The 22,936-nt window shown below is 45.8% G+C and overlaps 1 protein-coding gene across 9 annotated transcripts in view; it reads left to right on the forward strand.

Annotated features, from left to right (window-relative positions):
- TEAD1 (TEA domain transcription factor 1) overlaps window positions 1–22,936 on the forward strand; it is a 268,659-nt gene that overhangs the window by 210,287 nt on the left and 35,436 nt on the right. For all 9 annotated transcript variants that reach the window (XM_082627122.1, XM_082627123.1, XM_082627125.1 and 6 more), the window contains 2 exons: window positions 194–318; window positions 15,553–15,726. In XM_082627122.1, coding sequence (XP_082483248.1) covers window positions 194–318; window positions 15,553–15,726 — 299 coding nt within the window. The remainder of the gene's footprint in view (window positions 1–193; window positions 319–15,552; window positions 15,727–22,936) is intronic.

The following is a 22,936-nucleotide window of genomic DNA, read 5'->3' on the forward strand; positions in this document are numbered from 1 at the left end:
TGCGCTTCTCCGGCTGGCTCTGCCTCTGGGCTCCTCCGCCAGAACCCACCACTGCCTACCTCAGCTCCGCCCCTGACTCTGGTGGACGGGCCTGTTGGCCTTTCCTCCTGGTAGGGCCCTGCCCCGGGGTTGGCCTGAGGCCCGAGGGGAGGTGAGCGGCCAGGTTGAAGGTGACGATCGATCGGTATTTCAGGGTTTGAGCCTGCGTCAGCCCCAGCTCCCTCGGTCCCGGCCTGGCAGGGCCGCTCCATTGGCACAACCAAACTCCGCCTGGTGGAGTTCTCAGCTTTCCTCGAACAGCAGCGAGACCCAGACTCGGTGAGTGTGCCCAGAGAGGTGTGTCCTGAACCCAGGGTTTGCCCCTCTTTCCCTGCCCTTAGGCCTGACAGGTAACCTGTGTGAAGCAGACCTGGTGGAGGATAGCCGAACAGCCCTTCAATTAAGTGAAAAGGTATTTCTGTTGACAAAATATGTGGAACTTTAGAGCTAAATGGTTATGGATGCTGTGGACTGCAAACTCCAAGGATTGCTGGAGCTGTAGCAAAGGACCTTAACAGGCTCTTGCATGTGGTAAAATGTAACATGTTTTGAGCCCTGCCCTGTGGCTGGTGCTGTGTGCAAAGCTTATAGATAGGATCACATTTTACCCTCACAAAACCCCATACGGGTAGGTGCTCCGTGATACATGAGAAAACAGAGAGGTTAAATAATTTCCCTGTAGCCACACAGTTACGGATTAGAGATTCAAACTCATGTCTTTAAAACTCAAGCCTAAACATTTAGCTATTATTCTATACTTCTTTTCAAACCTGTGTCTTCTCAAGATAGCAAGTTACTACCTTCTGAAGGAGAGGTAACAGAGTAGTACTTAAGCAATTTGAAGTAGAATGTGATGCATTATAATACCATAAATACCAAGAACATTGGCATCTGGACTCTATTTGTCGCTTTTCTTCCTTCCCATTTCCCTGCCCCATCTAGTGCCCGTCATCCCCCTGTTTCTCAGCCAGGCCCACCATTTCCCCTGCATATGTGAGCCTCCCTTCTTTCCCACCCGACAAGCCCAAGACCCTTTCTTCACTCCCACTCCTTGGCTGTGAGTATGAGCATTGCATCTGTGTGTGGGTGAGCCCAAGGCAAAAACTAAAGAAATCATGAGTTTGTCTTTGGGAGCTTTACCAACTCCTTTCCATATTTTGTACCTCACCCCACCCTGCTGATCTCAGGGGCTACCAAAAGCACACAGGTGCCATGCTCTCTGGGTATTTGCCGCCTTGCTGTCATTCTGTTACCAGGAAAAAGCATCATGAATGAGTTCACCGTCTGTTGTAAGTAACTTGGATACAGACATCTGGAGGTGACCTCTCCAGGGAGTATTTGTACTTTGGCTCGGTGGAAAGCCTCTGATGGTAGGATGGGGGAGACCCCACGGGTAGAGGGCTTTCCACCAGCCGTCACCAGAGTGGAGACTCGGGAACCCACGTGTGGCCCCCTGACATTTCTGTCTATGAATTGTGAATGCTGGGAGCTGGTGGAAAAATAGAGCCTGCTCCAAAATTAGGAAAAAATGAAGAAAGAGATGTAGATTAGGTCATTGGGCCCATTGAGGCAGGTAAAGGAAAATGAGATTATTGAGAACAGGGAAGAGAAGGCCACCTGGATCACTCTTCTCTAGTGTCTGAGTGGCTTTACAAGAAGGGTGATAGTGAGAGCTTAAAACCCTGTCTGTGGGAGCATTGAAATAAACAACCAAAAAGATTACCTTTCTGATTCTTTTCTTCCTCTTCTGTCTGAGAAGTGTAGATGGTTCTTTGGCTGAAGGCTGGGCTTTGGACCAGATTGTGCTTCTGCTTTCTGTAACTTGTGTTTGTATGACACCTCATTGCTCACAGAGTACGTTGTCGTTGGTTATTTCATTTTGTCCTCAACATGCTGGTGAACTGGATTCTTTTTTTCCCCATTGTACAGATGAAGAAACTGAGTCCCAGGCACATTAAATAGCTTAGGATATTTAGCCAATAAGCAGGAGGACCAGGAGTTCAGATCTTCTGTTTCCGTGTACTCTTTTCACTCCTGTGAACCACCACCAATTGTGAAGGTCTCTTGGATTGTGTATTCAGTCTGTGTATCTCCTGTATGGGCAAATCTCTCTCTTTGTGACCATTTTTTTTAAGGAATAGAACTCCAAGACATTGGGAAGCAGAAGTCCCAAGATGTTAGTTGTTATCCTTGTTACAAGACTCAATATAATGTTTTATCACACACACAAAAAATTTTTTTTTTTTTTTTAAATTTAAAAAGCCTATGGCAGCCCCCTCGTATTGTAACTGTCCTCCTCAGTTATGGACCTGTTAGGGCCCAGGATGACCAGTTCCTCTTTTTCCTGTTGTTGGTGTTAATTGGGCTTCACACTGTGAATCACTGACAGATTCATTCAGTCCATTCTATAAACATTTATGAGCACTTGCATATTTTAGATGGCTGTACCGAGGAGGGGCCGGCCCAGTGCTGCACAGCCAGCCACTGACTCTGCCCTTGGTGGGGGCGGGGGGTGACATCTAGCGGGGGAGGCACACGAGGCGATAGTCACACATGAGACCACTGCAAAGTGTGGTGACTGCTGGGGAGGGAGAACGCTGGATGCTGTGAATGAGGGACAGGGAAGCGGGCAGGCTTCGTCAAGGAAGCAGCCCTCATGCCAAGAGGTAGAGCATCGATATGGGCAGGGATGAGTAAGGGAGAAGAGCATTCCAGAGACGATGACTGATGTAGATAAAGCAGGAGGTGAAAGCTGGTGAATAGTTTAGAAAGGCAGGGCCCACCAAGTCCTTGGAATAGAGTCCAGAGATACATGTTTCATGTATGTTCAGGATTACACTTAAGACTCTGAACAGTTTGCAGTTTGCAGGGCAGAAATTGAGACACAGATGTAGAGAACAAACGTGCGGACACCAAGGGGGGAAAGTGGCAGAGGGGGTGGGTGGGATGAATTGGGAGATTTTGATTGACATATATACACTAATATGTATAAGATGGATAACTAATAAGAACCTGCTGTATAAAAAAATAAATAAAATTTAAAAAAAAGAATCTGAACGGTTCAACTAGATTTGACCTTTTACTGATGAATGAACAGGTTTGGCTCCTTAGCTTAGACTCTAACACGTGACTTTAATGGTGACAGATGTGGTAAACTAGAGAGTGAATTTCCAGAATAGCAGGGACTTAAGGGAGACCACCCTGGACTGAGGAACAGGCAAACTAGATTCTCCTCTTGGCTTTGTTGCTCCCCAAGTGTGCCTTATGTCCTCTTGGGCGACAATACAGGCAGAAAAGGGTTCAGACCTGGCCACGGCCATTGACTAACGATCTCTCCAAGCCTCTTCTATAGAAAGAAATAGAATTACCTACCTCATAGGGCTGTGATAAGGATGAAAAAAAATCACACTGCACCAAGCTTATTAATTTATTTGCTTGGTTTTTGCCAGCACTACCCATAGCCCCATGATTCCAATGAACCTAAGCCATTGCAAAGACGTAGGGGGAAATGTGCATACATGTCTGTATGTAGACAAAGATTTGCAGAATCCAAAGTTGAATTTGTTTAGGACCTTTAATTATTTGTCACTTTATTGGCTTCCTTATCAAATTAACATGCTTAATGTTTGATGTTAAATTTTAAGGCTAGTATATCCAAATTTGTTTAAATGTACCAGGTGAGTTTAGATGGCTTTAAACTTTCCTATAGTTGGAAGTCTGAGAACCAAAGAAACCATTCACATGCTACATGTTTTTTCAGTGTGACCTTGGACCTCAAGGGCCTTTACATGTTCATTGTAACAGCACCTTATGTTTGCAAAATAAAGCACATGTTATATAATTTGAGAGGCTGGTGCTTGAGACTTGTCAGAATGCTTGTTTTAAGTAATCTTGTGAATTCTCCCCCATTTCAGTTAGTCAGCCACCTCTTTTAGTCCCAGCCATGCTGGAAATTTCACTCTTCAGTTTACCACGTGTCACCTGCTACCACTGAAGATTCTTCACAATTCTGCCACCCCTACCGGCAGTAGTACTGGTGATAGCCAGCACTGTCTTACCCTACCCTATGACATAGCCTGCCCAGTATTAGGCAGCCAGCTGACATTGGAAATGGGATTCAGATCCAGGTCTGTCGATTCCATATCCTGAGACCTGTAACCAAAGGTTCTCAGGTCCATTTGTATCTGATGTGTGTACCTGTAGCCAGCCGTAATCTACAAGGAGCTAAGGGAAGACTAATCTGGGGGATGCGCGCCCCCTGCTGGCTCTGCATCATGTGTAAACCAGACATTTCCCGGAGTCAGTGGTTGTTTATATTGGTGGAGAACCAGCAAGTCAGTCCCTCTGTTACCTTTGGCTCCACTAGAAGCTAAGAGAAAAACAGCAGAGGGTGAAGAAAGGAAGATCTAAAAAACAAAGACTATTTTAGAAGTGGTTAGTAATGCTTGAAAGTACACTTTCTACACGATTTCAGTGTTGCGTATCAAAGGGTTTTAAGTGCCAGATCCTCCACCCGGGCTGGGCTTTTTAAAAGGGCCTCGCCTGTAATCAGGGCCCAGTTCCTGGAGACCTGAAACAGCTGCTCCTTTAGAGAAATGAAAACCCGGGCTTGATGAGCTGTAAGCTGAATCCCATGTGTGCATGCAGAGTGGTCTTCCTGATAAAGCCTAACGGGATCCCTCTACCTGCTCCCTGGAGCAGGGCAGGTTCCTCCAGCCGCCCCGAAGCTTAGCCACATCTTCCCAGGCAGAGGTTGTGTGTATTTAATGCCTACCGTGATCTGGATTCCAGAGCAAGCAGGGCTGTGAGCAGGAAGAGAGTGTGTGAGTTCGGTTAGGTAGGAGTTACACAGCCAGAGAAAGGCAAGCTTTGGGATGGAGAGGGCGGGACAGGAGATTATTCTCTTTAGATTTTGAAGGAGCAGTATCTTGGGGAAGAAGAAGTTCCATGATGTGGTGCAGGAGCACACCTGACCAGGGAGATACCTCCGCTAGTTGCAGCCATCACAATAACCTCCAGCATTGGCCAAGCTGTGTCCCAAGCACTGTGTGCCAAGCATTTGACACAGGCACTGTTCTTACGTCCCGTCTCTCAGTAATGGAACGGAGGCTCAGGAGCATTAAGGTACATGATCAAGTTCCACTGCCAGGAAATGGCTGTGCCATGGTTTGTCTCCCCTTTGTATATTCACCGTGTCACTGTACTTTTGAAGAAATTTAAAAATCCCTCAGATGCAAAAACGGCTGCCCTTCAAGGTCTGAGCTCCCCAAGCACAGCCTGGATGTAGCAGGCCCTTCACACGCGGGCAGCCAGTGAAGGAAGGTGATCGGGACATTTGGAGAAAGAAAAGTAAGGACACTTGATTTGGGCTCCACAGGAGGAGAGAATTCCTGATTGATACCCAGGCTTTGGATGATGGCAGTTCCTCAACCAGAAAGTGAGGAGTTTTGCTGCCTGGAGTAACCTGGCCCCTTATCTTTATTTCTAAGTGGCTGGAACAGCCTAAAAGCATGGGACTTCCCCAGTGCGGGCAGTGATTCAGCAGTCTTCACAGCCTGAGGGAACCTGAGTTCTCCCCTCTGGGGGGGAGTCTTGTCCCTCAAGTTCTGCAAATATATTCTGCAGACAGCCTGATTCTTTTCCATACAGGCAGTTGGTTAAATGTGGACCCCAAGGATGATTTCATGGTTTTATATAGCTTCTTTCAAAGGCCTAAATTCACAGGTCAACTGAAATTCCTTTGTCAGATCTCACAGATCCTGACTTTGGTTTGGAAAATGTGACCAGTGCAACTCGGAGGCAATAGAACATTGATGAGGGCCGTGGCAGAAAGGAGAGCCAGTTGTTTTGTATGGGAATTCAGCTGGAGAAGTAAGATCAGAAGCAAGGTGTAGATTCCAGATTGCCAGGAGGATCCTCGTCTATATCCTGGACAGAGTGGAAGAAGGCAAGTTCTCTCTGAAGAAGCTTCCAAGCCCTGCAGTGCCTGCTAAGGGGGTCGCTACATCTCAGAGCGGGGTTATGTGTTCATAGGAAACAGCTCTCTGGGGAGATTTGGTTTCTGGTCCTTCAGAAAAGAGACTCTTTCTCTCCCCCAGTTCATGGCTTGTGTGTGGCTCTCATTAATAGTTAACCTGCATCCTAGCATCTGTGTAGCTCCCTAAGCCTCACACAGAACTGTCATGTTTCCTGTTTCTTTTGACCTCACACTGACCCGTGAGATGAGCAGGCCAGGTGACATCTCTGTTCAAATGAGGACACCACAGCCCAGAAAGTTTAAGCAACTTGGCTCAGGCCACACAACTCAGAAACAGCAGGGCCTGGAGTCTAACCCATGGGTTCTTAGTGTATGCATCCCGTATTTGAATAAATGGTCAGAAAGCACATTTGGCCTTCCAGGTCCTCAGGAGGACTGCAGCGGGTCTGACGGTTGGCTGTGCTCAATGTTCGTGCTTCTGCCTGCTTTTTCTCATACGTGTTACCACGTGTGGTCTTCCAGTAGGACCTGGGACGTGGAGTGTTCTCCAGTGCTGGAGGTGACAGGTCACTGTGGTGGGGTGTGGCCTTTCCCACCCTGTCCTGCACGACTGCCAAGCTGTGCTATCAGCGCATCCATGCCAGCTGCACCCTCTCGTAGGAGCAGTGGGTGGTTTACTCTCCATGTCTGAGCTTCTCTGGACGCTCACCCTCTTTATTCATGACCATTTGGGGATGAGGCAATTGAAAGCATCTGGAAATCTGGGTTTTATAGACATTTCACAGAGGCCCAGCCAGGCTCCATCTGCTTTCCTTAGCAGGTCAGCTGCACCCCCGCCTGCCTTCCTGGTCGCTGTCCCTGTACTCAGCCAGTGGGCCTTAACAGCTGCACTTGTGTGGGGAAGACACACTTCTTTCTAAGAAAACAGCAGCCGCTTGCTCCATGGAGATGGTGGTGGAAGTGGGAGGTGGGATGAGGGGCTGCATCCTGGTGTGAGATCCAGGAAGGAAGGACCGATTCATTCCTTGTTTCTTCTGTTCAGTGATGTTTCTTTCTGGGAAGAGCACAGGGAAGGGAGGAAGCAGCACGGGGGGGCCGAGTAGCCAGAACAGGGCTGGTGCCTCTGGACCAGCTAGCTGAGGAGAGAGCCTGCTGGAGCGTGAGCGCAGGCAAGCTCCTCTCCCCAGGGACTGAAGACGCAGGCCACTTTCCGTGGCTTGGTCCTGCATCCACTCCCTGTCCCTGCAGGGCCCAGGGGCCGTCACAGGTTGCCCAGGCTGCGCTGGGGGTGTCTGAGCAGACTGTCCAGGCAGGAAAATAACAGGAAGCAAATGTAGGTGATTTGTCCTTGTTCTGTTTCAACTTGTACATTAGCATCCCTTGACATGAGTTATTTGTCTTGGTTTCTTTGAATTCCTAAGTGGATTATAATTTTTCTCCCGGTATTATTTGACAGCAGTCATTTTTCAAGGTTTTACTGCGTTCTTCAAATACTTGGAATTTTTGGAATACGTTTAGGGAAAGACCGCCATCTTCAGGTCAGACAGTGTAGTGCAGTATTGGGGTGTGTCCAAGGGAGCCTCTCAGATGCCGAGGACCATTAGATTCTTAGGGCTTTCCCTTTCCTTTTGCATAAAAAGTGAACTGCCTCATCAGAGGGCTCTGGACTAGAACGTATTAGCAGCCCTTTCCAAAAAAAGAGAAAAGAAAATTAAACCCCAGTGGCCACTTAGGGAGTTGCTTGTTCTGGTTTGTCTCATCTGCAGTAATGGGCAACCTCCCAGGCTGCCCTAGCCCCACTTGCGAGGACAGACTTTGCATTCTTCACAGACACGCCTTGGGGGTAGTTCAGGGGCCGGATCCCTCAAGGCCTCGCGTACACGTCACCCCTACCTCAGCTACCCTACAGTACGGTACATAATGGCAGTGTCGGGACAGTAGAAATCACCAATGTGTCTGAAACTTTCCTCTCAATTTCTGCTTTAAATTTTTAGTATTTCCATTTCGTTGCTGTCAGAGGAACAGCCATAATTTCAAGTAATTTCACCCGAAGTACAGAAACATCGTGATTATTGGGGAAAATAATAATAGCAATGATAATAATAACAAACTACATGCTTGGCACAGCATTGTGTGATCTCCTTTAAGCATCGTGACGCTCCTTCGAGGTAGTTACTATTATTATCCCTGCATTACCGATGTGGAGAGGGCTGAAAGCGCCCCTCCCAGATGACTCAGCTAGGAAGCGTGCCGGCGCCAGGACTCAGACCCAGACCCTGTCTGACTCTTGAGTCTGGTGCTCAGCCCTCCTCCCCTGCAGCCTCCCTAAGCAGCAGAGAGAGAGGGAGAGCCAGAGACCAGGAAGGAAAGCAACCTCGCAGGACAGCTTTGGAGGAGGGGGAAAGTCCTTTGTTAATCCCCCAGGGTAGCTAAATTACCCTTCACAAGTCACTGTGGGGCGATTTTAGGATTACATTTACCTTTATCACTGTTTACAACTGCTGTGAAGAATAACTGGAGAGATTATAGCAATAAAAAGAGAAAATGAGCATTTCCCCAAGTCAGAATAGAAATCTGTGTATTAAGATTGTGTCAGGGGCTGCTGAGCCACCGGACGTCTCAATCCAGGTAGGATTGTGCCGGTGCAACATCAGTCTTTCTGGTGAACCCTGCAGGCAGACAAGGGTCCAAGCTCCTGCTCAGTCATCCTGAGTATTTGAGCCTAGGAAGGCTCTATGATCTGACCAAGCTCCTTTCAGGTTCAGGGAACTTGCAGCCAACTAGAAGGAATCCTGAAGCACGACTCTGTGTGTTTTTGTTTCCCTTTATAGTTCTTTCCTCACAAGACTCCATGATGTTTCAAGATAGTTTTGGATTGGCTGTTTATTTAATTTAATAAAGTAATAGATGTGCTTCGTGTATAAGCCAGGTCACACCCCATGCATGGCCTGTAAGGAAGAGCAGCCATCCCCTGCCCCCTTGCCCTGTCTCCCACCCCCCAGTCCTGCTCCTTAGGAACATCTGCTGCCGCCTTTTATTCCTTGCTTTGTATAGTATCTCCATATTTCTAAACAACATGCTTCTACTATGTATCTCAGTCCATCGATATGCACACATTATCTGTGACTTCTTACTGTGGAAGACCAGGACTTAGCTCTCTGAACTTAGCACATCCTCAGCCCCCCAATATGGTTACATCACAATTTTTGGTTTAATTAACACTCAGTGTTTATATTACAAACCTGTGCAAATTTTGTACACAGCATGGTTAACGTGTAATGTGTTAGAACCATTTTCTTGATTGTAAAACTTGTTTTTTCTAAAGTTTGTCATTGCCTTTTTATTTGTTCCGTTTTTATATACCTACACAAATTCATCCTCCACATTTCTAACAGAATTCTCAAGCTCTTCTCCAGATGGTCAGCTAAGTCAGGGAATCTCTCTAGTCCCTTTAGGAGCCCTCCAGCTCCTCGTCCCCTCTGGACTGGCTGCTGTCCAGGTCAGCAGCCCAGCTGCGGGTCGGCGTGTTCCTTTCACCTCTCTTCTGGGTTCTGGCCTCATCTCCCTCTTTTTTGATTTACTCCCTCATTTCAAAAGAATATATCCTCCTCTTGCTACCTCAGAGTAGTTGCAAGGAAGGTCGGTTTTCTGAAACCTGACAAATCTGAGAGTGTGTTCTATTCTCGCATGGGATGGCTAACTTGGTTTTCATCATGGTTCGCACCTTAGGCTTGTGAAACTTTGTTCCCATTTTCAAGGTAAATTCCACATACGTTCTCCTTGCTAATGAATCACACTGTATGTTTAGTGCTGGAGAATACGGCCATCCATATGAACAGAGCAGGTGAATGCTGATTTAAGTTGTGGGATGTACAGGGGAGGGGATGTTGACTGTCCTTAATCCCAGTCTTCTCTATGAGAATCTTTGAGAACATGTATTTAATGGGCAGCCCATGGTTCTGACTACAGAGGCCATAAGCTGGCTCCATACATTCACTCTGTAGGTTCTTTGAAGGGAGGGGCTTTCTACTATTAGCTCATGGATTCCCTGTGCCCACCCCAGTGCCTGGTATGTATATAATGGACCTTAGGTGTGCTGATTTGTTCCCCAGAAATCCACACAAGAAATATGCAGAGTGAGCACCTTTTCTGTTGTTGTCACTGATATGTTGATAATCAGCATATCTACTGAGTGCCTAGGAGACTTTCTTGTAATTGAACAAGCCAGTGTTAACCCCTCTTTTCGATATCAAGGAAATTTAGTCTTAGGCTTTGGTAGACGTGACTCATTGACAGTTGCCCCATTTCTGCTTGTACATTCCCCACATACTTGGGATTGTTGGTAGTTGTTATTTTTGTTGTTTTTGTAAATATTTGTTTTCTGCTATATAGAATAGAACTGCCCTTTTTTGGTTTTGTGTTCCACCTTTAGTTTTGGGGAAACCACCACTGCTGGAAAGAAAGTGGGATTTATTTGGGAAGGAGGAAGGGAAGTGAGGTATCCACCCTAGTCTTCTTCTCTTATAAGGAGATCTGGCAGGATGGGAAGTAGAGCCTCACCAAATAGTTTTTAGGGTTTTAATTTCATTAAAACTTGAACCCAAACATATCAGGTAGACGTCTTCTTTTCAGCCTTCTAGATTTGGGTGCAGAGGGATTCCTCACCTAGCCAGGTTGAATTAAGGAGAGAGGGAGGTCTGTTTGTCCCACTGCTGTGGTCTCCAGGATGCCTTCTTTAGTCCTTTGTATTCTTAGAAACAAAGTCACCTCTTGGCAGGAATAAAGCCACTCAGATGCCAACAGTCAGGGTTTGGTTTCAAGTCACCAGCCTTGGGGAGGCAGTGCCCGATTTCCTTTGGCAAAGACAGCCTGCCCATGCTCAGTTAATTTCAGCCACTTGGGCACTAAGGTAATTCCTCAAAATAGAAACCTCTGAAGACTCTATCTGATGCATCTGTGAATAATTATGTTTGTCCCGAATTCTAATTTCATTTCTCAGAATTTTGAAAATGTTATTCAGCTTTTTTCTCAAATCAACTTTCAGAAAAAGTAGATCTGAGTTAGAAGGATCTCGGCATTTATATTTTCTTCTGGAGACAGTGTGGTTGATGTTTGCAGCCAATGCATGGGCTGTGGCATCGATAGATCCAAGTTTTATTGTTAACTTCAGGACTATTCCTGGATGTGTGACCTCAGGCAAATCTGTTCATCTCTGAGCTTCTATTTCCTCATCTGTAAAACTGATTTTAATAAAATCTGCCTACAGTGTCATTGTGAGGCAGTGACCCTGAGGTCATTGTATAGAGGTCACATATATAGAAAGCACATTGTACAAACACTGAATGGACACAGTTCTCTTTCTTTCTGCAGACACAGGTGAGAGGCCCACACCCCAAGCAGCTTGTAATTGGTGGGCTGTAATCAAGGATCTGAACAGTCATGCAGCTTCACAACTTGCTCCCAGCTCTTGGCTTATTTGTGTTTATTTTTCCATTGCTAGGCGGGAGAGATAGCTAAAGTAGGAAAGTTCTTTTGCTTCTACCCCAGAATCTAGTTAATCTCACATAATACACTGCAACAATAGTAATCTTGGCAGCTGTGATTTATTGAACACTTCTTTTATGCTGGGCCCTATGCCGAGCACCCTCTGTGCGTTATTTCCTTTAATCTTCCAACCTGTTCTGTATGACAGTCATATATCCCCATTGTACACATGAGAAAACTGAGATTTCAGGTTCTTGTCTGGCTCCAGAGTGCTTTGTGCTCAGCACCTTGATTTTCAGCTATACTTTCATGGTCCCCATTGAAGAAAGGTAAATTTTACCCTCCTGTCATTCACCTTCCTGATCTCTGACACCTGGAGGTCCGGGCTGTGGTCCCTGAGTTAACAACAGTTTTAACTTCACCCCAGCTCAGATTCCCTGGCCCATGGGAGCTAGCGAGGCAGAAGAGCTGGGAGTGAGGTGTGCTCAGCAGAGAGACTCTGATTCTATTCACAGGTATACTACCCAAGGCTCTGTTTGTATTCCATTCTCTCCCGTAAACTCACTGCCTACAGATGCCACAAGAAGTGACAGAAATGGTGCCTCTCAAAGCCGGGTAGGGCTGGGAGCTTGCTGCAAGCAAGGTTTGGATAATAAGGGTTGGGTGATGGACATGGAGACAGCCAGTTGTCTGGATAATGAAGGAACAACGCCTTTTGCCCTCTGCTCCTGTACTGGTAACTAGGGGTCCAACAGAGGGGCCAGGCACGAGACATCACCTCCTCATGCACCTCCTCGTCTCTGAGGGCCTTGCACCAGTGTTTGTGCTCCCAGCTTCACCTGTGTTGTTTTTTATCCTCCTACCGACTGATGAGACTGGAAGCGCCTTAGCAGCAGTGCCCCATACATTTCTGTGGGCTTTGGTTTGCTTATAATTGAAAAGATGATGTGATGACATTTGAGAGAATTTTTAAAAGATCAGAGGTACTTCACCCCTCCCTATAACCTCACTTCCCTAACATGACAATGGCTTCTACTTTATTTTAAAAGTTTTCTTCCAGCACAGCATATTCTGTTCCCGCGTGGCCGCATCCAGGTCTCAGGCCATCCTGAGATCCACCAGACAGCTGGGACAGAGGCTGGGTCCATGTCAGAGCTTTACGTTGCGTTTTTTCATTTCACCTGATGCCTTTTAGGGTTTTGGAAGCCTTGGTAAAGATAGCACTCTGATGTTGAGCAGGAGAGGGGCTTAGCCCTCTCCCAGATGGTGCTGGGCCCTGGCCACACTCCCTGTATGTGGACAGCTGGCACCAGATGGGGTGTTGGGCCTCCTGCCCTTCCACATTGTGGCCAGAGATCCACAGCGTGTGGGTAGCAGGTCATGAGTGTAAACCAGCACTTCCTCAGGATATATTTACAGGGTTTTGTGAGCAAACAACTTTGGGAAACTTTGGGCTATAGAAAGTTACACAATGTTTCTCTTACGCAGTGCTTTTTTTTTTTTTTTTTTTTTTTTTTTTGCGGTACGCAGGCCTCTCACTGTTGTGGCCTCTCCCATTGCAGAGCACAGGCTCCGGACGCGCAGGCTCAGCGGCCATGGCTCACGGGCCTAGCTGCTCCGTGGCATGTGGGATCTTCCTCGACCGGGGCACGAACCTGTGTCCCCTGCATCGGCAGGCGGACTCTCAACCACTGCGCCACCAGGGAAGCCCCCGCAGTGCTTTTAACGTGTTATATTCAGATGAACCTCAAAGGAGAGAGGTTTTATGAGACATAATAGTAGCTAACGTTTGTTTAGTGTTACTGTTTGTTGAATGGAGGAGCTCCAGTAAGCTCTTAATATGCAGTACATCATTTAAACCCTATAGCACTGGGACTTCCCTGGTGGCGCAGTGGTTAAAAATGCGCCTGCCAATGCAGGGGACACGGGTTCAATCCCTGGTCTGGGAAGATCCCACATGCTGTGGAGCAACTAAGCTGTGTGCCACAACTACTGAGCCTGCGTGCCACAGTTACTGAAGCCCGTGCTCCACAGCGAGAAGCCACTGCAGTGAGAAGCCTGCACACCGCAACGAAGAGTAGCCCCCGCTTGCCGCAACTAGAGAAAGCCCACGTGCAGCAACGAAGACCCAACACAACCAAAATAATTTTTTTAATAAAATAAAAAATAAATAAATAAGCAAAAAGATTTAAAAAAACAAAAATAAACCCTATAGCACCCTTGGGAGGTAGGTGCCATCACTGTTCCCATGTCGGAGGCAGGGGGTACTTACCCAGTGTCATAGCTAATTGGCAGTGGGCACAAAGTTTTGTGCTGAAGCAGGCTGAGCGCAAATTCCATCTCAGCCAGTACACAGTACTGCTGGCAAGCAGCTTGGAGCAGCCTTCTTTTATTTGGGACTTCTCATTCCCTATGGAACTAGTACTTGGAAGGACTGTAGTTGGAGAAATGCCAGCGTAAACTTGAAAAGCGAATAGGGACTGGTGGGCGAATACTGACATGGGTTTCTCTTGTGAACCCTGTTGGGTTCTGAGCTCCCTGGAACCCCTGTACCCCGGATGCCTTTGTGTCACATTAGGCTGGTCTTACTGCCTATTCAGCAGGAGAGGCAGGCATGGGGGGGCCGGAGTATAGAGTTTAGGCCAGTGGTTCTCCAACTTGGCTGCATATTGGAATTCATCAAGGGAGCATTAAACATTACTGATGCCTGGCCTCATTCTCAGAAATGCCAGTTTAGCCTGGGTGGGCCCCAGGCATTGGTGATTTTTAAATGCTCCGTGGTGATTCTGCTACATCCTGGGTGAGATCCACTGGTTTGTCACACTCCTTTGTGGTCCGGTTACCATGTCTTATACCAAAGCAAGGAGAAGAAAGCATTTCCATTTGTTAGTTAAATGACTTGCCAGGGTTTTGATTTGTTTGTTTCTGTTTTTGTGAATGAGTGACTGGTCTTTTTTTTTTTTTTTTTTCAGTATGCGGGCCTCTCACTGTTGTGGCCTCTCCCGTTGCGGAGCACAGGCTCCGGATGCACAGGCCCAGCGGCCATGGCTCACGGGCCCAGCCGCTCCGCGGCATATGGGATCCTCCCAGACTGGGGCACGAACCCGTATCCCCTGCATCGGCAGGCGGACTCTCAACCACTGCGCCACCAGGGAGGCCCGACTGGTCTTTTTTTACGGGTCCCATATAGCCCTGCACCATGAATCCTCTCCATGATCTATACCCATGACTCTAACTTTGCACTGACAGTCACATACTGACCAGCCCTTTTTTTTTTTTTTTTGCGGTATGCGGGCCTCTCACTGTTGTGGCCTCCCCCGTTGCGGAGCACAGGCTCCGGACGCGCAGGCCCAGCGGCCATGGCCCACGGGCCCAGCCGCTCCGCGGCATATGGGATCCTCCCAGACCGGGGCACGAACCCGTATCCCCTGCATCGGCAGGCGGACTCTCAACCACTGCGCCACCAGGGAAGCCCCTGACTAGCCCTTTTGCAAAAGTTTTAGATTGGTTACTAAGGGGCCTTGTGAGAAAGACACTCAGCTCTCTTATTCCTGATGGAAGAAGTAGGTGGGTACCGTTGCTCAGAGCACTGCATTCATGCTGTTGCTAGGGGAGCTGGAGTGACAAGTGCATTCTGGGTGATGGCGTTAGCTGACCACACCCATACTGCTTATTGGACTTACACTGTAAATGTAACACCCCAAAGGGGGTGTCACTGTCATTTTCAGTTGAGTCAGGTGAAACTGGGTAACGGAATTGTTTCTAGGTTTGGTCGTTGGGTAACTTAAGTTGTTTCCTACTGTGTCTACAAAAAGACTTTTTTAGGCACTTGGGAAAATATATGCCCTTGTAATAATAGACAATGATTGTTTTAACCCTTAGCTATAATGGCTTTTCTTAATATCTTCATCTTTTCGAAGGCACAGACCCGAGGCTATTCAAGGCGGAATTCCGGGATTTCGAGACTACCATTCTTTATGCAGCTCAAGATGGATGTGTCCCAGGTTGATCAAAGGGTTTGTAATGGGAATGTTTCTGTTGGTTTCTTACAGTACAACAAACACCTCTTCGTGCACATTGGGCATGCCAACCATTCTTACAGTGACCCATTGCTCGAATCAGTGGACATTCGTCAGATTTATGACAAATTTCCTGAAAAGAAAGGTGGCTTAAAGGAACTGTTTGGAAAGGGCCCTCAAAATGCCTTCTTCCTCGTAAAATTCTGGGTGAGTAAGACCGTGCTGTGATTTCAGTGGTTTTTGTCTGAATGATCACATCCCACACTTGAGGGCAGAACACTGGCTGTGGATTCCCGCTGACTGATCTGCAGGATCGCCAGGGGATCACAAACTCACATCCTTGGGCCGTCCTCATGCTGGCCTTGTGGCACATCCATGTGGTGACCCAGGTGGCATTTGCTGTCCCTGCCAAAGAGACACAGGCAGCTGCTTGGGCTTCAGAACTTTCTCATGCAATGACAAGAAACTTTGCAGATGGCTGGGGTCACAATGGCAGACGGGAGGCACTTAGACTCTCTTTCTGTTTGTTCACTAACCATTAAGCAAAGCGATCTATAAATTCCACTGGAGTGTAGGACCTGAGGCAAAGAAGGGGCTTGGGTGGAGCTAAAGACATGCTTTAAGATTTTATAAGTGTCAGAGAGAATACAAAATGGCTCTGCCCATTAACGTGCCTCATTTGTGCTTTGAAACACCAAGGGCACATTCCCCCAGCTGCTGGGGCTTCCTGCTGTCCCCCCGCCTCTGAGGAGAGCTTTGCTGTCCCTTCTCCAATAGTCAGGCCTGGGCCAGGGGACTGCTGTTGGGTCAGGGATGTCACAGCAAGCGTAAGGATAATGTGTGTGTACTGGGGGCTTAAGAGCAGAGGACCTGCTGGCACTGAGCGTTTATAACTCCTCAGTCTTGACAAGAATAAAAAGAAAATGGCTTCAAATGTTTGCGCTTCTTAGCGTGGCATTAAAGGCCCTAAAAGAGCTGGTTCCGGGTGTTTCCCTTGCTGTCTGTCCTACGGCCCGCCTTTGTGTGTGAGTGGGTGGACTTTTTACTTCTCCTCCTTTCCCTCCTTCTTTTGAAGTGGTGGCTTCTTTATTATAGCACCTTCCTCACTTCAACAAATGGTTGATTTTTCTTTTAGTCCTATCGCGTTGTGTGGTTACTCAGTTCCCATGCTGTGTCATAATTATTTGGATGTGTGTCCCACTCCTCTCTGGACTCGACTGCTTCCAGGCACCTTATTCATAATGGTGGCTACACTGATTGAATGCCTGCTGTGGGCCGGGAGCTGCGCTCATTCTTTACATGCATTTTATCCAATCTTCCCAGTGTTACCTGGAATTTGCCTCGTATCCAACTAAGAAAACAGAGACCCAGAGATTACAAAGTACAGGCTGCACCAGGGTGGGGACCTGGGGCTTGAAATCAGATCCATTTGACTAAAGTGCCTTTGCTCTGTTTCCTGGCTGCTTCATGTCCCCTGGACCCCACCCACAGGGTCTGTCAATCGCTCTCCATATCTGCGAAGCTAAGCAAGCGCCTGGCACAAAAAACTCAACAAATGGGGGAAACAAACAGATGAACTAAGGGAAAATTCATATTTTAAATTCCTTGGGAGGAAATTTACATATTAAATTTAATTCCTTTAGGGTTTTTTTTAATCCTTGCATGTTAACTGGATTTCATTTGTCATGCTTCCATATTGAATTTGGATTGTGGAAGTAGCCTTCTACTTAATTTAGTGTTCTCGGGATCAGTAATACATGTGGACACCCTGAAAAAGCACTTCATTTTTCTAAGCAGTCACTTCCTTTTTCTAAATTAGTGGCTGCCACCTACTGACTTGAATGGTGGTTGGGGGTCAGTTGTTATATGATAACAGAGCAGTTTTCAAAGGGTGTTCTACAGACCCCTAGGGGGTTCCTCAGCATCCTTTCAATGGGCTGACAAGGTCAAAACAATTTTCATTATGACACTGAGATATTTTCCTTTTGAACTCTGCTGATGTGCGCATTGATGGTTCAAACGTAATAGGGTAAAACTGCTGAAGCCTTGGATCGGTGGGGCTGGGTTGCATGCACAGTTTTTTTGTTTTTTTTTTTTTAATAAATTTATTTTTTATTTATTTATTTTTGGCTGTGTTGGGTCTTTGTTGCTGCATGTGGGCTTCTCATTACAGTGGCTTCTCTTGTTGCAGAGCACGGGCTCTAGGCACGCGGGCTTCAGTAGTTGCAGCACACGGGCTCAGTAGTTGTGGCTTGCGGGCTCTAGAGCACAGGCTCAGTAGTTGTGACGTACTGGCTTAGTTGCTCTGCAGCATGTGGGATCTTCCCGGACCAGGGATTGAGCCTGTGTGTCCCCTGCATTGGCAGGCGGATTCTTAACCCCTGCACCACCAGGGAAGCCCGCACAGTTTAAATTTAAAAAAAAAAAATCAGTCACACCAAGAATGTCCTTTATGAGGTTTATTATATCTTGAACCTAGAGTACACACTGAAAATGAATGCAGTGAGCCTGCCTGCTACATCAAGGAAAACAACTGATAATTTTTGTTGCCAAAGATAAAATTTGGGCTTTCAAGTAAAAATAAGATTTTTGGAAAACTTGTATCCACTTTGGTGAACTTGACAGCTTTGCAATACTTAAAAGACTTTTCTGCTGGGATCCAGTCATATTAACAAATGTGATTTTTTTTTATACTGTGCGAGATAAACCAATGGATTTTAAAGTAACAGAGTGTGAAAAGATCATTGATATGGTTTCAGCCTCCACACTATAGCTAACCTTTAAAAACTACCGCTTGTCAAGTTTTGGTGTAGTGTCAAAGAAAAATGGCCACAGTTACCTGAAGAACCTATTAAAATATTCTTCCCTTTTCCAGCTACATATTTATGTGAGGCTGGGTTTTCTTCACGTACCTCAACCAAAAGTTGAAGTACAAATCATGACAGATTGAATTTAGAAGCAGGTATGAGAATCTAGGTATTTTCCATTAAGCCACACATTAAGTAGATTTGCAAAATGTAACACAGTGCTATCCTTCTCACTAATTTTTGTTGTTTTTTAAAATATAGGTATGTCTAATTAAAAAAAGATGTATGTTAACATCCAATGAGCTTAATATTATTTTTAAATTAGGTAGTAAATATTTAAAATTTTTCTCAGTTTAAATTTCTGACGTAGAAAATACAGACAGCTATAACCTACAGAAACAAAAGCTCTTTGAGGTCCTCAGTAAATCTTAAGAGTGGAAAAGAGGTCCCAAGATCAAAAGTTTGGGCTTCCCTGGTGGCGCAGTGGTTGAGAATCTGCCTGCCGGTGCGGGGGACACGGGTTCGAGCCCTGGTTTGGGAGGATCCCACATGCTGTGGAGCGGCTGGGCCCGTGAGCCATGGCTGCTGAGCCTGCGCGTCTGGAGCCTGTGCTCCGCAACAGGAGGGGCCGCGACGGTGAGGGGCCCGCGCACCGCGATGAAGAGTGGCCCCCGCTAGCCGCAACTAGAGAAAAGCCCTCGTGCAGAAAAGAAGACCCAACACAGCCATTAATAAATAAATAAATAAAATAAATTTATAAAAAAAAAAGATCAAAAGTTTGAGAGCCACTGTTGTGAAGGATATCAAAAGAGACTGTTCTACTCAAATGAATTAAAATTAATCAGAAATTGTAGGATAAGATAAAAATAAGCCATTTTCAGTGCTTTCAAATTAAACGGTATTGGTTTTTTTATTTTCCTTTTTTTTTTTTTGGCTGCGTTAGGTCTTCGTTGTGGCGCGTGGGCTCAGTAGTTGCGCCTCACGGGCTTAGTTGCCCTGCGGCATGTGGGATCTTAGTTCCCCAACCAGGGATCGAACCCACGTCCCCTGCATTGGAAGGTGGATTCTTAACCACTGGACCACCAGGGAAGTCCTCTATATAGTATTAGATTTTAATGATAATAAGATTTCTTATAGTCAGCATGTTGTTTGACTATAAAGTGGAATGCAAAGTATTAGAAAGTTGTTTTTGTTTTTGCTTCCAAAATTTTCCATTTTACACAGGGGATGGTTTTAATAAATGCTTTCAGTGATGGGACCCTTCAGTCATGAATCCCCAAATAATGAGGTCTAGATTTGCAGATGTTTAGAGTGTGGTGGCTAGTATGAGATTTGCAAATGTAGAAACAATTACTCTGAGATTAGATATTAGTTTATTAAATTAAGATTTGCAGAATTAAAATTGAGCTCTTCTATGAATATGATGGAAGACATCACTCCTTCAGTATAATTGTTAGCAGTACTTAACCTTTATGAAGAAATTCAGTCCTGACTATGTTAGAATAAATGAGGAAAGGCAGTTTGAATTAGGTTTACAATTTGCTGCAACTTGAAATCTCATTGCCTTCCTCTAATGACTGAGAAAGCATGAATTACACTTAGACTCTATCCTTGAATGTCAGTGGGTGTTTCTTAAGTAGGCTTAATCTTCCTTTTGAAATTTCTTTCGTATTAGCAATTTGCTTCACAGATTTTCATTTTTGTGTGAATTCAGTGCATTTCAACAGAGGTCCTATCCTCACGTCTCCTTAGTTTGTTCATAATGATTGCTCCATGTCCAATCTGGGCTCATTCAGGCTAGACCAGCTTAGGAGTTTGCTGTGAGAGAAATACTGAGTCCACCTGAGGTACCCGCACTTAGGCCCAAGCTGTGACCCCAGCTCTTTGCCAGGGGACACTGAGGTAAATGGGATGTCAGTGAGTCATGTAGCGGTCACTCCACTGGCTTCAGGGTGGAAGACTCTGACTGGCCCCCCAGGACTCAGGCCCCAAAACACAAGTGAATGGCAGAGCCACAGATGCCAGTGTGGGTGCCCCTCCACCCTGTGAGCCTTAGTGGTATGGGACACCCAAGGGCCCCTGTGAATGGCTGTGCATCTGGGGAGACCTTTTTTTTTTTCTTAAGAGCTTTATTGCGGTATCATTTACATAACATAAAATTTTACTCATTTTCTTTGTACAAGTCAATGATATTTAGAAAAATGTGCAGAGTTTTGTGGTCATCACCACTCTTAAATTTTAGAATATTTTTATCTTTCAAAAAGAGGCCCAGTGCCCATTTGCAGTCAGTCTTTATTCCCACTTCCAGGCCCAGGCAGCTACTAATCCGCTTTCTGCCTGTACAGATTTGCCTTTTCTGGACATTTCATGTAAATGGAATCATTCAATGTGTGGTTGTTGGCATCTGGCTTCTCTCACTTATAATGTTTTCGTAGCCTGAGTCAGTAATTCGCTGCTTTCTGTTGCTGAATACTGTCCCACTGTATGGATAGACTGCATTTTACTTATCCATGCACTAGTCGATAGACTTGTGGATTGTTTCCACTTTAGGCTTTTATAAATAATTCTGCTATGAGGTCTTTGTGGACAAGTCTGTGTGTGGACATATGGTTTCGTTTTTCTTGGGCAGCTAGCTATGCAGGAGTGGAGTTGCTGGGTCTTACGCTAACTCCGTGTTTAGCTTAAGAAACTGCCCAACTGTCTTCCGAGGTGTTTGTACCACTTTACAGTCCCAGCGGGGAGATGTTAGGGGTCACCTCCTCCTTTGACCGTTACATCTGCGAGTATTAGGATAGGGAGAGATGGCAGTGAGTATGGCAGGTAAGGTGCCAGTGGGAAGCACCCAAGTAAGGGACATGTAAGGCTAGTTAAGGTGTGTTCAGGTGCATCAAGATGTTTTGCAGCTGGGCCCTCACTTATATAGGAAACACGGGTGGGTGGAAAATGAGGAAAGAGAGGAATCAGGGGGGTTCATTTGTGTCAGTCATAGGGAGCTGTCAGTGGTTTCAACAATATTTGAGCCAAGAGAGTCATAGGCTTCTTTTTACTGTTAAGCAACTTTCTCTACACTTTGCCTTTTTAATTTTTGTTCTTTAACTTCTTCCTTTTATGACAGTCTCCTGTTTATTTCCTTTCTCTTCCTTCTTGCCTACTTTTTATTCACTCCCGTGCATTTTAATTCTACTCCACATCTCTTTACAAAGAGAGGAAAGTGAATTTGCTGGAGCAGGAGGGAAGGGGCTCCTCTCTTTTCAGCAGTGTGTGACAGGGGCTGTTAATGAGTTCCTCCTTTGAGCCAGGCCCTGGACTAGGCATGAGCACGTACTTGGTATTATTTAAACCCTGTGAGGTACATGTGATTATTCCCACTTTACACATAAAGAAACTGAGTCATAGAGAGGCAGAGTGATTTCTGTAAAGTCACACAGCTAATTGATGCCAGATCTGCTGGACTCCAGAATCCATGTGCTTTCCACGACGTCTGTGCGTGGAAGCCAGTGCGGGTACCTGAAGTGAAGCAGTGTACTTTCTTTGTGAAGGCCTGTCAGTATGGGGCGCTCAGGTGTCTGTTTACCTGGGCACCAAAGTGAGTAGACTACTGTTACCAGGAAGTTCAAGTTGAATCCTAAGTTTTAGCAGAGAGATCAGGGCAACCCTGGTAGCTGCCTGTGCGGGGAGCAGCACCATCGTGTTGACATGTTTACAAAGCCAGCATCATAATCTTCTAGGCAGTTTTTGAAATCTGTAATTCTTCATTCATTCCTAAATGCACCATGAATATGGCTTAATATGATACATGTTTATGTAGTTTCAACCAAGGAGTGCATTAAATCTGGCCTTCTGCTTTTCTTCCTTCCCTAGCACCCTCCCCTGTAGCTAGATGTCATTAGATTCCTAATACCATTATTAATGACTACATAATATCCTCTTTACTGGGTGTATCATAATTTAACCGTTCTTATTGGACATTGATTAGGATTTGTGTGTGTGTGTGTGTGTGTGTGTGTAGGTATATGTGAGTTTGTGTCTGTGTGTAAAGAACCAAGTTGCTTTCGAAAGTTGTCAAGGAGTTAATAGTGAGTATACCAGGCATCTTCATCAGCCTTGTGTGGCATAATTTAAAAGAAAACAACTTTCTCTTGTCACTTTGGTTTTTGGCTTCCTCTACATCTGCAGTTATTTTTTCTTTCCACTCAAAGTCTTTAATCCTTCCTCACTCTCTATAGAAACAACTATTAATAAGGTTAAACATACTGTGTTCCCTCGATTCTAAGACATATCCTTCCCATGTCAACAGTCATAGAAGTGGGATGCTTCTTACAGTGGCCATCATGAGCACCGTGCCCACCCCTACACAGAGGGGTAAGTCATGATGTGGTTATTATTACTTGCCCTTTGCGACCCTCGGCAGTGTAAAAGGCATCTCACCGCCTCCTTGTCACCTTAGTTGAATTACTTGCACTAGTAATGTATACTACTATACTTAGTAGCTTAAATTTGAATCCCTAATTAAAATGTCTCAGAAAAATTATAGTTTGATGCAGCATTGAAATTGTTATTATATTTGAGGAAGAGTGTGGGACCGGATTTGTACTAAGTGAACATTCTGC

The sequence above is a fragment of the Mesoplodon mirus genome (genome assembly GCF_964341445.2).
Source record: "Mesoplodon mirus genome assembly, chromosome: 7".
NCBI classification, from domain to species: domain Eukaryota; kingdom Metazoa; phylum Chordata; class Mammalia; order Artiodactyla; family Ziphiidae; genus Mesoplodon; species Mesoplodon mirus.